Source organism: Stenella coeruleoalba, assembly GCF_951394435.1.
Source record: "Stenella coeruleoalba genome assembly, chromosome: 2".
Classification (NCBI taxonomy): Eukaryota; Metazoa; Chordata; class Mammalia; order Artiodactyla; family Delphinidae; genus Stenella; species Stenella coeruleoalba.
The window spans coordinates 73,687,629-73,702,781 of NC_137147.1; the positions used below are offsets into that span (position 1 = coordinate 73,687,629).

Sequence of the window (15,153 nt, forward strand, 5' to 3'; positions counted from 1 at the left end):
TTTGTCTGTTCTTTTTGTTAAAAATCCTTTTTACATCACCACCCCCACATTTTTTTTTTTTTTTTTTTTTTGCTGAGGCTTTCAATTTGCTATATCTTGAACTGCAGAAGGAGAAGCTGTTGAACTCCTAAACTTTGAAACCTCTTAATACTTGCTGAGTGTTCAAGGGGGCGAAGTAGAAAAGATTGCTGATTGGACTTTACCCCATGTGGAAAAGCCCTTCCTACAATAGCTCAACAATCCCCATTTTAAGGAATTATTTACTTCCCTTAAAATCCAAAATCTTTTGGAACATTCTGTAAAAAGTGAGGCCAATTTCTGTACTTAGTGGTCAGCTTGGGGAACTTTATTTTTTAGACCCACTTTAAAATCAAGTGCTTTTGCATAATGTATGTAATACAGATTCAAAATAATTTCATTTTAGACTTACAGTGTGGTCTGCTATATTGCTTCTTGCTGTTTTTTTCAGAGTACTTTGCAATTATAAATAGATGTCATTGCTCTCACATAAGGCAGTAGTTTCTGGGTAAAATTCTTCACAGAAGCCAAGATACAGTATCAGTGTGGAAATAAGTCATCTCTTAACATAAACAATCTGCTTCATGATCAGAGAGGTGCTTATAACTCCCCACTCCCACTCCAGTCTGCCTTTCTAATAATTTATAGATGCAAAAATATTAGAAGCTGTAAAAGGCCCCATCCCACCAGATTTTGTGTCATTCTTTCCTGGGACCAGAGTGGGGGTCTTTCCCCCCCGTCCCCCGCCCCGTTTCAGATAACACTAAATAAGAGCTGCGAACGCTGAGGCTGCCACCTCTTCCGGGTAATTTTGTTTCCACGCTACTCTTCACAGCTGCTCACAATTATACTAAATGAACCTCTTTACCATTATTCTTAATTCTTTCCATTCCCCTCTCCCACCCTGAGTTTCCTCCTATTTTCAGATACTTGAAGATAATGTCCCTACAGCCTTCTCTCCTGTATCCTCAAATCTTCCAGACATAAATATTTTAATACATTCGCCAGTGTATTTCTGATGGTACTAAAGTGTCTGCACAACCGGTGCCTTATTTATAAAGCCCACATCTGCTGAAAGACCTGTAATGCTATACCAGCTCATGAAACTCTCCCGGAACGGTCGACATAGGAGGATTTTTAATACTTCCACTACCTACAAAGAGGAAGATGGAGAAAAGAGAGCCTATCGATTACAAAAGGAAATCTGTTAATCCATCTTCTCGGTGATCTTTGGCGGCTGTGTGCTGCTATTTACATTGAACAGAAAGGAGGAGACAGAGGATGGATAGGAACGGAGGAGGTGGGGGGCGGAGCTAGCTCAGCACATAAAACCCCTCGCTAAAAGGGGAACACGTTCGTTTGTGCCAGAGCCACTCTCCTGTAACCACGGGAGATGGGGCAGTCTGTGCCGTGAGGACGGAGATCGGAAGAAGGAAAACAGGGACAAGAAAACAAGCGAGACCGAAGAGGACATCTGGAGAAAGCGGAAGGCAGGAGACGGGGAGGGGAAAGAAACCCACGCCAGGTGGAAACAGGACCTAGAGCAAACCGGTCGGGTCCACGTTGTTTCTGGGAGAGAAGAGAGTACGGGAGGATTGCCTTTTTTCCTGTCAGTTAATGAAAACTACTTTTATCCTCCTCATAAAAGAAAAGGGTAAGGGGAGGTAAAGACAATCTGTTTTCTTAGGGGAAGAGCTGAGGGAAATCCGGACTACCTCTTTGAAGCATCTGAAATAAGCCACTGCCTGGTACACATTGCTGAAAGGTCCTGGTTTCTGAAGAGCTACATCCTTTTTCAGGAGAATTCCAGCCGGAGTAGCTGGTACAGTTCTATTTTTATATTTAAATATCTATGCCTCCCCCTTACCGCCCCCAACAACACTTTCCTTGTTTGTAAGCACGAGTGACAAGAAAGTGTCACGGCAGAGTAGGAATATTTTCATTTTTCTCTTTTATCTGCCTGGGTGTTTTTTTTTTTAAAAGAGGGTAGGAGTGGTCCTTATCACATCACGGAAAAGGACGTCTCCATTTGAAAGGCTTTCTCTCTAAATATATTTACATCCATATGCATTAGAAAGAGAGATACCTTTCGGAGGTTGAAATCCTACTGAGAAACATGGAAAAAGGAGCCAGGCACCGAAACAACACTGGAAAGAACCACCCAGGTGGGAGCGAGTCGGAGGCCAGCCCCGAGAGTTCTGCAGGGGGCGGAGTGGCCCTGAAGAAAGAGATTGGATTGGTCAGTGCTTGTGGTATCATTGTAGGTGAGTCCAATTCCTTTCCCCACCGACCACTCCTCCCCGTCTGGAGGTCCTCTTGTAGAACCTTAACCCCTCATTCCCCCAACCCCCGTAAAGCACTATTTCTACTTCCTGCTCCCTTAGAAAAGAGTTGTCATTCACCTGTGCTGTAACCTATTCCCACTGGTCAAGTTTGAGGTATAGGAAGTGCTGTATGTCATACATCTCTTCCTCCAAACCCGGCTGAGAAGTTCTGTCCAGCGTTCACGGAATGGAGCAAATAGGGGCACACATCTGGCTGATGGTCATTGTTGCCTGGGAGCTTGTTGAAAATATAGGTCTCCGGGCTCCACACTTGAGGGTTCTGATTCAGCTGACTTAAGGTAGGGCTGGGAAACCTAGATTTTTAACAGGCTTTCCTGCAGCCATCTCCTTAGCAGGCTGTGGACTGGCTTTTGAGACATACTTAGTCACTGTTTTATTGTTTACATTATATGAGACTATGGGCCTAGGGGGTGTGTCACAATAAAAATAGCTACAAACAGCAGTATAAGAATGCTTTGCCTTTCTATAGCTTTTACACCTTATACAGCACTTTCTCTTGGCAAAGCACATGTGATAGGGCTGTTATTCCCATTTCACAGATGAGGAAATAACTTATGGAAGAAAAGAAGAGACAGATTTTGCTTTTCTGTAAATGTGCAGTTGGCAGTTTCTCTCGTTGCTTGATGGAGTCCATGTAGCATCCACGTCTCTTAACATCCACGCAAGACCCTGTGAGGTTCTCAAAGGGAAATGGGAATAACTAGAATGGGGAGTCCGGCTGGGAGGCTTTGAAACTGGGGGAGCCTGAGTGTCCCCAAGAGTGCCAGTGCAGGCCACTCCAACCCCCTAACTGTACTCTACCGGGCAGGGGGTCCCAAACATGGCTCCATCTCGAGACAACACATATTCCTCTTTCCAGAGAGGCCCTAGAGATCGATGGCCAATGGGTCATTACTGTCCTCACTCCAGAGGGTGAGAGTTTCTTCTGCTGTCTTTGGTAGAGGGCTTTACCTTTTCCCCAGAGAAAGGGGCATGGGACAGTCAGGACAGATAGGTTTCTGTGCAGACTTCCTTTTGAAGGCATGTAGTGTCCTGGTGCCCACAGCACTTGGATAACCCAACGGTCCTCATGGTAGCACAGAGGCATTTTGGCACCTGAGCAATGGTGGCACTGGAGAACACCCTTTAAATCAAATCAAATCAGTACAATATTCAGATAGTCCTCTTCACCTCTACACCCAGCCTTCATACATCACATTATCTCCACTCTGCTTTCAAAGTGGAATCCCACTTTATCTAATTCTCTGACTCTGGGAGGTTTTCCAGGCATCTACAGTTTTAAGAAAGGTAATGTTATTTTAAACAATTATAGTCATGATTTGAATCTCTCATGACCTTTTCTGTCTCTCCCTTATTTCAATTGCTCTAAAAAATGAGATCAGCAAAGTACTCAATATGTATAGCACATGCCAATTTAAGGTCTGTAAATAGCCCAGAGCCTGTTACCTCTTTCACCCATTTGACTGAGAGGATTAAGAATTTTCCCCCCTTTGGGAAGGTTCTGTTTTATCCACAGAGTGCACACCCACATACACACAAGCACAGTCAGACCTCCTTCCTGCCTCAGCCTTGTTCACCCACCCCTACATATGTGCAGGTATTCAAAGGTAGAGAATATTCTCCTATATACTGAGCTTGTTTTTGTCTCTTCCTTTATCGTTTGTCTAAGACTATGAAGAAATGGGAGTGTCCAGGTATAAGAGATATAGTTTTAGTTGGGTGAATGCTACTACTGATTTGTCCACAGCCTCATGGATAGCACTTCACAGTAAGAATAGTCCCAATGCTCCCATTGGTATTATAGCAACCAGAATAATAACTCTGGTAGTCTATGGTGAAAAGAGATCCCAAATATGTGATTTCAGAGAAATCAGGATATTTTTCCAAAGTGCAAGAGTCCTTGTACCGTTAATAGTCACGATTGTATCTCCATTTAAGCTGAGATACACATTTCCCCTTTAGGGTGATGTGGAGATGAAATCCTTTCCATTTCCCCTCCTGTGTGGCTGTTGATTTACAAATGTGCTGAGTAGCTGCCCTGTCCTCTAGAGGGGTTTCCGAGGGGATGACAGTGATTCACGTTTTTTCAAGACCAAATGCAAAAATAGAAATGGCATTTTTCACATGGAATTCAGTGATCTGGTGTGCACTGTCAACACTGTGGAAGGAAGAGAATTTGAAGGCAAAAAGAGAAAGGAAATTTCCTAAGGTCATGAGGTATGGGAAAGTAGCAACTGCCCCAAATCTATCTCATATCCAATTGACTTAGAGGGATAAGTTAAACTATGTTTCATAAAACCTCATAAAATTTCACTCACAATCGTCATTGATGATTTAAAGTAGGAATAACAAAATGGCAGGTGTTACAAGAATATAAAATGAACTAATAGAAGACTCATGCCCTAGAATTATTTATAATCTGACTGGGGAGATGAGATTTATATACATTAGACAGAGAACATTGAAAATTTATGATACGGTTGAGCTGTGTAAGGAGGACAAAGTTAGGTGAATGGTGAGAAGCACAAAGAGAGAGAAGTTCTCACCCAGAACTAGATTAAGAAGCATCTTGAAGGACATGGAGAAAGATGGAGTAGAGAAGGTAATTCTGGGAGATTTGGTAGGTAGACGGAAAATGACTAAACTGTGATTTCCTCGAGCAAAAAAATGTGTCGTATACGTCTCTGAATCTTTAGTGCTCAGCAGTGTCCCTGACATGAAACAGTTACTCAAATGATTGTTGAATTTAATTGAGCCTTGGACAAAACTCTGAAGAGCGTAGTAATAAAAAGTATTTATCTGAAGGGCTCTTGGGAACCTGGCTTGAAAATCTTTAAGCCAGGAATAATTTCATCAACTTAGAAATGAGGTTGACCTGTTTTTAATTTTTTAACATCACCTCTGCCCTAATCTAACCAGGCTATTGCTCTCCACATACTTGGCCAAGGAAACCTGTTGGCAACAGGTGAACTTAGATTTCTCCATGAATGTGGAGTCTCCCCCAAATCTAAGGAGAGTATGAAGGAGCAGCAAAATTCATTAATTGATGCTATCAAAGCTACTGTTAATAGCTGTCATTATTAAACACTTATTATGTGCCAGACACTGTCCAGTTACCAAACATACATTGTCTTATTTATCCCTCACAATAATCCCGTGTGGTAAGCACTTCCTCACCCTTCATCCAGATAAGAAAATAGAGGCTCAGAGGGACAAGCAACGTGTTGAAGGTCACACAGCTGAAAAGTATTGAAGACTCAAACCTAGAGCTTGTCTGAATCCTGAATCAAGCTTGTAAGCATTGTTCTCTACTCTTAATTTTCATGTCCTAAAAGAGGTGTTTTCATTTAGATCCTGGGCAGAGGTCCTTATTTGTTTTTATAGATGGAGCAGTTAGTGTTGCATTCCAGGTGAGAAAGTGTCCCAGTATAAATGAGAACTGAGCAATCGGCTGGGAGTGGAAGAAGGTACCGTTCTGGTACAGCTGCAGGAACACTTGTGGGGGAGACTGAGGTGCGCTGGCTCAGCTACTGCAGGATGTGATCAGCACAGACCACGTTCCCATTAACTCTCCCACATGCACACCTTTCCTCTCTGGACCAGCATTCTTTGCAGCTATGGTAGAGGTGCCCACAGAGTTCCTGGCTGTTTAGGTCACTTTATATCAGTTATGTATTTAGGTATGCACCCAGAATCTAGGTCTGAAGGCACTAGTTCAGCTACAGAGCCTACAGAAAAGATTCATGATTTGTTAGACCATTTTGTTTTTAGCACAATGTATGTTTATGGGGTACCTTGGTATATTTGCTGCAGAGCAATATTGGATGCAGGTCTAGCTATTAGACCGCTCTCTTTCAGCTAACAAGATGTTTAAAAAATAGTATTTATTGAGCTCTTACTAAATGCCAGTTCCTGTGCTATAAACTCTTTACATATATTACCTTATTTAATCCTGACTACAGTCCTATGGAAATAGGTATTATAACTCTATTTTATTTTATTTATTTATTTATTTTTGGCTGCATTGAGTCTTCGTTGCTGCACGCGGGCTTTCTGTAGTTGCAGCAAGAGGGGGCTACTCTTCGTTGCGGTGTGTGGGCTTCTCATTGCGGTGGCTTCTCTTGTTGCGGAGCACGGGCTCTAGGCGCGCGGGCTTCACTAGTTCTGGCACGCGGGCTCTAGAGTGCAGGCTCAGTAGTTGTGGCGCACGGGCTTAGTTGCTCCGCAGCACGTGGGATCCTCCCGGACCAGGGCTTGAACCCGTGTCCCCTGCATCGGCAGGTGGATTCTTAACCACAGTGCCACCAGGGAAGTCTCTATAACTCTATTTTAAACATGGGGAAATTGAGTCACAGAGCTGGGAAGTAATTTGTCTGGGATCACACAACTGACTACTGAGATGGTCTGACTCCACAACCAAAGCTCTTAGCCATTCCCCGTTTCTAATTGGTAACCAAGAGAGGCAGGAGGGAGGCTGGTGTGTATTGTGTGGTGGGGCAGTGGGACATGCAGGACCATAACCCTGACACTGGAGTCTGGAAAGACCGTGGATGTCTGATGCTGGAAAAGTTGGGGGGAAACTTCTTTTTTTTTTTTTTTTACATCTTTATTGGAGTATAATTGCTTTACAATGGTGTGTTAGTTTCTGCTTTATAACAAAGTGAATCAGTTATACTTTTTTTTTTTTTTAAGGGGGAAACTTCTTTTAAAGGCTATTTGTCAACAGAGAAGTGTGGCTATAGGTATAGCCATACTGAAATGGCACTGGACTGATTTGGAAACATTTCAAGTCCAAAAGATTTTCAGACCCGTGTGTTTTTACACCACTTCAGAAAATTTTACATTTTAGTCTCTAATTTGATGTATTAGCTTCCTAATCCCCGAAATGTCAATTGGATGTTAACCAGAGGCTGGAGTGTGAAAATTGCTTCTCGAGTTTGTACTTCAATTTTTTTTTTAAACATGGAAGGATTAGCATTTGGTTCATTCATGATGAAAGCATGTTTAAAACTGTCATTGTTCTCAAAGAAAACTCTGAGACAGAAGCCAACTTGGACACTTGTCAAAACAAACACATCTTAGCGGATAGAGAAACACTATACCCAGCGGTGTAATAATAATAATATAAGTAGCTACCATTTCCTGAGCACTACTATGCACCCAATTCGTAGTACCTGATCAGTGCTTTATGGATATTCTCATCTAATCCCATGAAATAAGTACTGTGGTAGAAAGGACGGCATTGAATGAATAAGTAACTGAACAGTGGCAGAGCCAGGATTTCCATCCAGGTCATTGAACTCTGAAGCCACTGGGCTTAATCAAAATGCTCCACAGCATGGAGCTCAGGGCGGCTGGAACCAGGGATCTTGTTGCTTCGTGCCAGGAACCAAGGAGCTCGAGGAGCAAGCTGGTTGAGCCTGCTACTGTCAGGGCTGCAATATGTTCTCTCAAAGAGCAGAGTTATGCAGAATAAGTGAGTAGCAGGAGACACTTAGGTTAGGGAAAGAAAATAGAAACCCAGCAGGTAAAAAAATATGTTCCGGGCTTCCCTGGTGGCGCAGTGGTTGGGAGTCCGCCTGCCGATGCAGGGGACACGGGTTCGTGCCCCGGTCCGGGAAGATCCCACATGCCACGGAGCGGCTGGGCCCATGAGCCATGGCCGCTGAGCCTGTGCGTCCGGAGCCTGTGCTCCGCAATGGGAGAGGCCACAGCAGTGAGAGGCCCGCGTACCGCAAAAAAAAAAAAAAAAAAAAATATGTTCCAAGAAACAGAAACAAACAGCCCATTCTGTTTAGAAAAACAGCAACAACAAAAACACCCTGTACCCAGATCAGATGACCTTCTCAGAGAGACCAGCACCATATATATCACTTTTTCTGAATGAAATCGGCTTACTGAAGTGGCATGGAGGTATGGGGCATACTGGGTGAGGCTTTCAAGTTGCCCAGCAAGGTGTTCTGCTTTCCTCTGAGGGTTAATCCAGCAGCGCAGCTGCCTGCAAAGAAACGCTTCAGGAATGTCTGTTGTTGCTCTTGTTGTTTGGTTGTTATTTTGGGGGTGGGGGGTGGTGAGGGGTTATCAAAAAAGCAGGCATGAGCAAATAATCCCAAGAATATATTCTGAACCACCCCAAACAACAGAAAGTTAGGAGTCCATCCCTTCTAATTTTTAACTCCCAGCTGAGCGTACAGAGCAAGAAGGATCATGCCTTGTTCCCCTCCCAGAACTTGCCTGCAAAAGAGCCCTCCCCACCCTTACCCCCCCACCAGCTCTTCTCCCTGGACATCTGGAATGGCAAAGTGCAGACAGCTCCCTGGCTCAGGGGTAGGGACTGCTGGTCATAGGATCCGGTCGGCCCATATTTTAACATTTCGCAAACACTCATTCAGCGTTATGTGCTAGGCCCTGTGCTAAGCACCAGTAAATTTTACTTCTGAGAAGCCAAATTATCTCTCAAGTCTATTTTAAGCTGTTTCATTTATAGAATGAATGAAGTCTGAGCTGAAAAGCTTTATCGATTGCATCTCATCCCTCATCCTTCCACACGGTCATGAGTCTTCCCATTGGTTTGCTCCCTGCTGTAAATATCTTCAGCATTACCAGTGATGTCACTCCTGGGGAGAGGATTTCACATTATGCCTTAGGATGTTCTGGGCAGCCTCACACTGAGCAGCATATTGTGAAGGCCGATTACCCAGAGGGTGTTCCGTTGCTGCAGAATTGTTAGTGTACTTTTCTCAGTATATATAGATTTTCAAGGTGTCTGCTTGTACATCTGTGAGATGCGTACGTTCTTTAGCTGCCTCTTTAGAGTACAATTCTGCATAGGGTGTTGACTCAGCAGCTGATACAGCCAGGTCAGGTTGCCTTAGGGATAAGGAGGCATTTGTTAAGTGGGCCCTGATGCTGGAAGTAGGAAGCATAGAATGAATTTTTCCATGATTTGTATTAGCATGTTGTGGAAAGGGAGGAACCACTGATGATATCACAGAACAGGAAGAGCTTTGGAGATAGTCCTGGATTTTTAAACTACTTCCCTATGTACAAGCTTGGTAACCTGGAACCAGTTAATTATCAGTAAAATAGAAATTTCTTGTGGAGTATTAAAATAAGGCTGGTAGGGCTTCCCTGCTGGCGCAGTGGTTGAGAGTCCGCCTGCCAATGCAGGGGACATGGGTTCGTGCCCTGGTCCGGGAAGATCCCACATGCCATGGCGCAGCTGGGCCCGTGAGCCATGGCCGCTGAGCCTGCATGTCCAGAGCCTGTGCTCCACAGTGGGAGAGGCCACAACAGTGAGAGGCCCACGTACCGCAAAATAAATAAATAAAATAAAATAAGGCTGGTATCCTATGGCGTATGTTCAGTAAATATTAGTTTCGTTCTCTCCTTTAAGCTCATTGTCCACCACCCCCTCTTCCCCCAATCCCCGCTCTCACCCCACCTCCACACTCATTAATTCTGGTTTAGAAACGTAGATTAGATTAGGTTGATTGGGTGATGGGAAGACCTGTCCAATTCAGCCCAAGTCTGACCCGTTTATCAAGCAGCCAATGCTTTTCCTTTTCTCTCTGTTGACTTGAGTCTACTTACTCAATCAGCTTCTTGTGCTTCCCCTGTTCCAGGAAGCTTTTTTTGAATAGCCTCCATCGGTGACCTTTTCCATCCCTAACATCTTGTCATGAGTCACAATTGCGCTCATGCAACTTCTGCTGTCCCTGGTGGTGTCAATTCTGTGTCCATATGCATCATGTTCACTTCTCTGCACGATTCCCTGAGGGCAGGGACTGAGTCTTTCTCATTTTCACATCCCCATGTATTCAGCCTGGCACAGGATAAGTGCTTAGAAAGTATTTGTTGAAAAATAGCAGTCAGTCTAAGCCAGATCATACATTAGAGACCTGTCTGCCAGCAATGTGAATATGCTTTATTTTTTTGGCTGCATTCGGGATCTTAATTCCCTGACCAGGGACCGAACGTGCACCCTCTACAGTGGAAGCGTGAACTCTTAAACAATGGACAGCCAAGGAAGTCCCTGAATATGCTTAACAATACCGTACACTTAAAAATGGTTAAGGTGGTAAATTTAATGTTGTGTGTTGAAAACAAAATTTTTTAGCTTAAAAATGAGTTATTCCCATGAACAATAAATTTTTGCACTTAGCAAAAAGCAAACAAAACACCAAGCACCCAAATCTCATTTAAGTTCAAATTTGAAAAGGACTTTAGGAATTAACCAGATGATGACAGGCTTATCTCAACCTTGGCACTATTACCTTTTGGGCCAGATACTTTGTTGTTTTGGGGGGCTGTCCCATGCAGCATCCCTGGCCTCTACCCACTAGATGCCAGTAGCACCGCCTCCCCAGTTGTGACAGCCAAAAATGTCTCCAGACACTACCAGTTGTCCCCTGAGGGTGGGGAGATGGTGCAGAATTGCCACTGGATGAGAACCACTGATGTAGACAAAGCCTCTCACTGCTGGTGCCTGGTTTCCCAACCAGACAGGGAGATGCTGGAAGCCCGATGTGAATCCTTAATGGTCATTTTTGAGGGCTCAGCACTCTTAGCCCCTCAGGCCAGGATGCCTGTCTTTTAATGGCTAGTGGATGGTGGTTGGCTCCATCTATGTTAAATGGCTAGTGGATGGTGGTTGGCTCCATCTATGTTAAAAGTCCATGTGTGAATAAGTGCTTCCCAATTACCTTTCGAAGCAAGCATGTACAGAGTGGGTGCTCAATAAATACTTCTTGAGATGTAATTACCTGTTGGCCACCTACCTGTGGCATCTAAAAATTGTACACAGACAATGCTTCATGGTCCTGGCTCTGCAGTGCTATTTCAGAACCAAACTTCCAAAGCAAGACCATTATTGGTGTCTTCTAGGGATTATTTCTATTCCTACGGCTCTAAATCCTAGTAGCTTCTTATATTTGCTGGCATTAAACAGATTATAAAATGTTTCCACGCATGTGTGATCGCATTTCATCCCCACAACAACTCTGTGAGGTAGGCAAGGCGGGAGCAAGTATTCCCATTTAACAGATGAAGTAGGGACTCTCAGAAAAATTCAGGTCACACGGCTTATGAGTGGCAAAGCAAGAACTCAATGGCTCCTCCGACTCTAAGTCTAGCACCCATTTCACTCTTCAGCATGGAATCCGAACCAGCAGAGTCCTAGAGCGCCTTCCACATCTCTGTTGGGCAGGAGATGGCAACACCACAGGGTGTGTGTCGGAGTCTTGACCAGCCGTCACCCTGAGGTAGCTGTTTGTACAGTCCTGATGGGAAATGGACACAGGGTGAGAGGCATGGTGAGATTCCAGGCCTGCCATGAGGATCAAAGCCTGGCCTCGATATGCTGACCCTACTTCCATGCTGTTCCCCTAGTCCTGAAAATCCTGAGACCCTCCCAGCCACTTTGTGGGAGAAGCACAAAGAAGGTTCACCTTGGCTTTCTCTGGACATCATAGAAAAGGACAGAACCTCCAAGGGCCAGGAGAAGCTCTGGCTAGATTCCAAGAGGAGCATGAGTCTGTAGGAAAGGCCAAAGCCTTTTGGATTTGAGAGTCTCTTGGGCATTAGAAGTCTGTAATTCCATGCCCTAGGAAATTCTTTGATGGCTACAGCATTCTAGCATGGACAGGCCTGGAAGTGAGTAAGGCCTTAATATGAATCACATGGGTATTTGCCCACAGGTGAAGTCAGCAGTTATTCATGGCAAATGTGGATTTTCTCAATTCCAGCAGTTTTTCTAGTGACAACTTGCCCACTGATACAACTTGGCCCCCTTTTTTTTCTTTTTTTTTTTTTGGTTGGGGGTAGGAGTTTATTAATTAATTAATTTATTTTTGCTGTGTTGGGTCTTCGTTTCTGTGCGAGGGCTTTCTCTAGTTGTGGCAAGCGGGGGCCACTCTTCATCGCGGTGCGCGGGCCTCTCACTATTGCGGCCTCTCTTGTTGCGGAGCACAGACTCCAGACGCGCAGGCCCAGTAGTTTTGGCTCACGGGCCTAGTTGCTCCGCGGCATGTGGGAATCTTCCCAGACCAGGGCTCGAACCCGTGTCCCCTGCATTAGCAGGCAGATTCTCAACCACTGTGCCACCAGGGAAGCCCCTTGGCCCCTTTTTAATGGAGTGGTTCACTTGGCTTTTCTTTGCCAGAACAAGCCAAGCTGGACCTCATCGTCCAGGCATTCTAGGACTGATTTTTCACTAAAGAAGATCTATGTGATGAGATGGTTATTTTCCCAATTGGAGTGGATGAAAGAGAGGATTGAAACCCTGACCTCCAGTACCTTGGCTCTACCAGACAGTTGGGCATCTCATTCTTGAATGGCTTTGTAGATGATGAGCCTAAGAGGAAAACAATGGAGAAAAAAAAATCCCTGCCATAATCAACTTTCTTCCAACCTCTCATCAAGAAAGGTTCATAGCCAAGGTAGAAAAGCCCTTTCCCAGTTCTCCTTTTTCTTTTTTTCTTTTTTATAAATTTATTTAATTAATTTATTTATTTCTGGCTCTGTTGGGTCTTCGTTGCTGCATGTGGGCTTTCTCTAGTTGTGGTGAGCGGGGGCTACTCTTCTTTGCGGTGCGTGTGCTTCCCATTGCGGTGGCTTCTCTTGTTGCAGAGCATGGGCTCTACGTTAGCGGGCTTCAGTAGTTGGGGTGCGCGGCCTCCGCAGCACGTGGGAGCTTCCCAGACCAGGGCTCAAACCTGTGTCCTCTGCATTGGCAGGTGGATTCTTAACCACTGCACCACCAGGGAAGCCCCCAGTTTTCCTCTTTCAAAGCCACTCCAGATAACCCTCATTTGGACAGTGTAAAGTTTAAAAGCCCTGCAGTTAAGGTGTGTGTTGTGTAATTTCTAGAGGAGAGGCAGCTTGGAGTAGGAGGAACCCTTGGACCAGGAGTCCAAGGTCATGCCTCTAGTCCAGGCCTTGCTACCTATGCAGTATGTGACTTTGATCAAGGCTCTTCGCCTCTCTGAAGCTCAGTCTTTGCAAAGGTAAATAGGGATGATAGTGCCTGACCTGTGCACCCAAGAAAGTAGCTGTGAGAATCACGTAAGGTAATGGACATGAACATTTTGTAAATTATCATTGAACGTGGTATTGCAATAGAAGGAAAGAATCAGATCTGTGTTCCAGTTCTTTAATAAGCATCTTCTGTGAACCATTCTCATTGACTATAGGGTGGAGCATGTAAAATAGACAATTTTCAGGGAAAAGCTTAAGGCTGTGACAGAAGATTTAGGTTCTAATCCAGTTACTACTAACTTACCCTGTGATTTAGGCAAATAACTAACCTCTCTGGGTCTCAGTTTCTTCATCTGTAAAATAGGAATAATAATATCTCCCTCATTTTCTCCATTTGGAAAAATGAGAATAATAGTTGCCCCACTTTCTTTCCCCATAAATTAGAGATGGTAATAGTAGCCAGTCTACTCAGCAGTGAAATGAGTAGGTTGCTTTACTCATTTGCCTACAGTAGACACTTGACATATTTCAAAGCTTTTGGAGGCTCCAGATAAACAGGTATATTAAATTGCTCTGTGGAGATCAGTTCTAGATTGACATCAGACATCATTTATTTGGTAAATATTTATAGAGTGTTTACTATGTGACATTTCACAGGTAAGCAATACAGTTTCTGCTTTCACAGAGCTTGCAGTCTTAGTGGGGTAGATATATATTAATCAAATAATTACACTAAAGATTGTATATAATAGGCACCACTTTTTAAAAATTTATTTTTATTTATTTTTTTATTAATTTAATTTTATTTATTTTTTATACAGCAGGTTCTTATTAGTTATCTATTTTATACATATTAGTGTATATATGTCAACCCCAATCTCCCAATTCATCCCACCACTCCACCCACCACCCCCCCCATTTTCCCCACTTGGTGTCCATACGTTTGTTCTCTACATCTGTGTCTCTATTTCTGCCCTGCAAACCGGTTCATCTGTACCATTTTTCTAAGTTCCACATATATGCGTTAATATACGATATTTGTTTTTCTCTTTCTGACTTACTTCACTCTGTATGACAGTCTCTAGATCCATCCACGTCTCTACAAATGACCCAATTTTTTTTTTTTTTTTAGATGTTGGGGGTAGGAGTTTATCAATTAATTAATTTATTTTTGCTGTGTTGGGTCTTCGTTTCTGTGCAAGGGCTTTCTCTAGTTGTGGCAAGCGGGAGCCACTCTTCATCGCGGTGCGCGGGCCTGTCACTATCACGGCCTCTCTTGTTGTGGGGCACAGGCTCCAGACACGCAGGCTCAGTAGTTGTGGCTCATGGGCCTAGTTGCTCCGCGGCATGTGGGATCTTCCCAGACCAGGGCTCGAACCCGTGTCCCCTGCATTAGCAGGCAGATTCTCAACCACTGCGCCACCAGGGAAGCCCCCAAATGACCCAATTTTGTTCCTTTCTATGGCTAATATTCCATTGTATATATATATACCACATCTTCTTTATCCATTTGTCTGTCGATGGGCATTTAGGTTGCTTCCATGACCTGGCTATGGTAAATAGTGCTGCAATGAACATTGGGGTGCATGTGTCTTTTTTTTTTTTTTTGCATTTGCCTGCAATTTGGTCAAATAATATATATATTTTTAACATCTTTATTGGAGTATAATTGCTTTACAATGGTGTGTTAGTTTCTGCTTTATAAGAAAGTGAATCAGTTATACATATACATATACATATGTTCCCATAGCTCTTCCCTCTTGCGTCTCCCTCCCTCCCACCCTCCCTATCCCATCCCTCTAGGTGGTCACAA

At 43.9% G+C, this 15,153-nt stretch overlaps 1 protein-coding gene across 1 annotated transcript in view; it reads left to right on the top strand.

The window, feature by feature from the left end:
* Positions 1 to 2,092: 2,092 nt before the first annotated feature.
* SLC7A8 (solute carrier family 7 member 8) overlaps positions 2,093 to 15,153 on the top strand; it is a gene marked incomplete at its 5' end in the record, with an annotated part of 56,378 nt that continues 43,317 nt past the window's right edge. The window contains one exon of the mRNA XM_079914209.1: positions 2,093 to 2,282. Within this exon, the coding sequence (XP_079770335.1) occupies positions 2,135 to 2,282 (148 nt within the window). The remainder of the gene's footprint in view (positions 2,283 to 15,153) is intronic.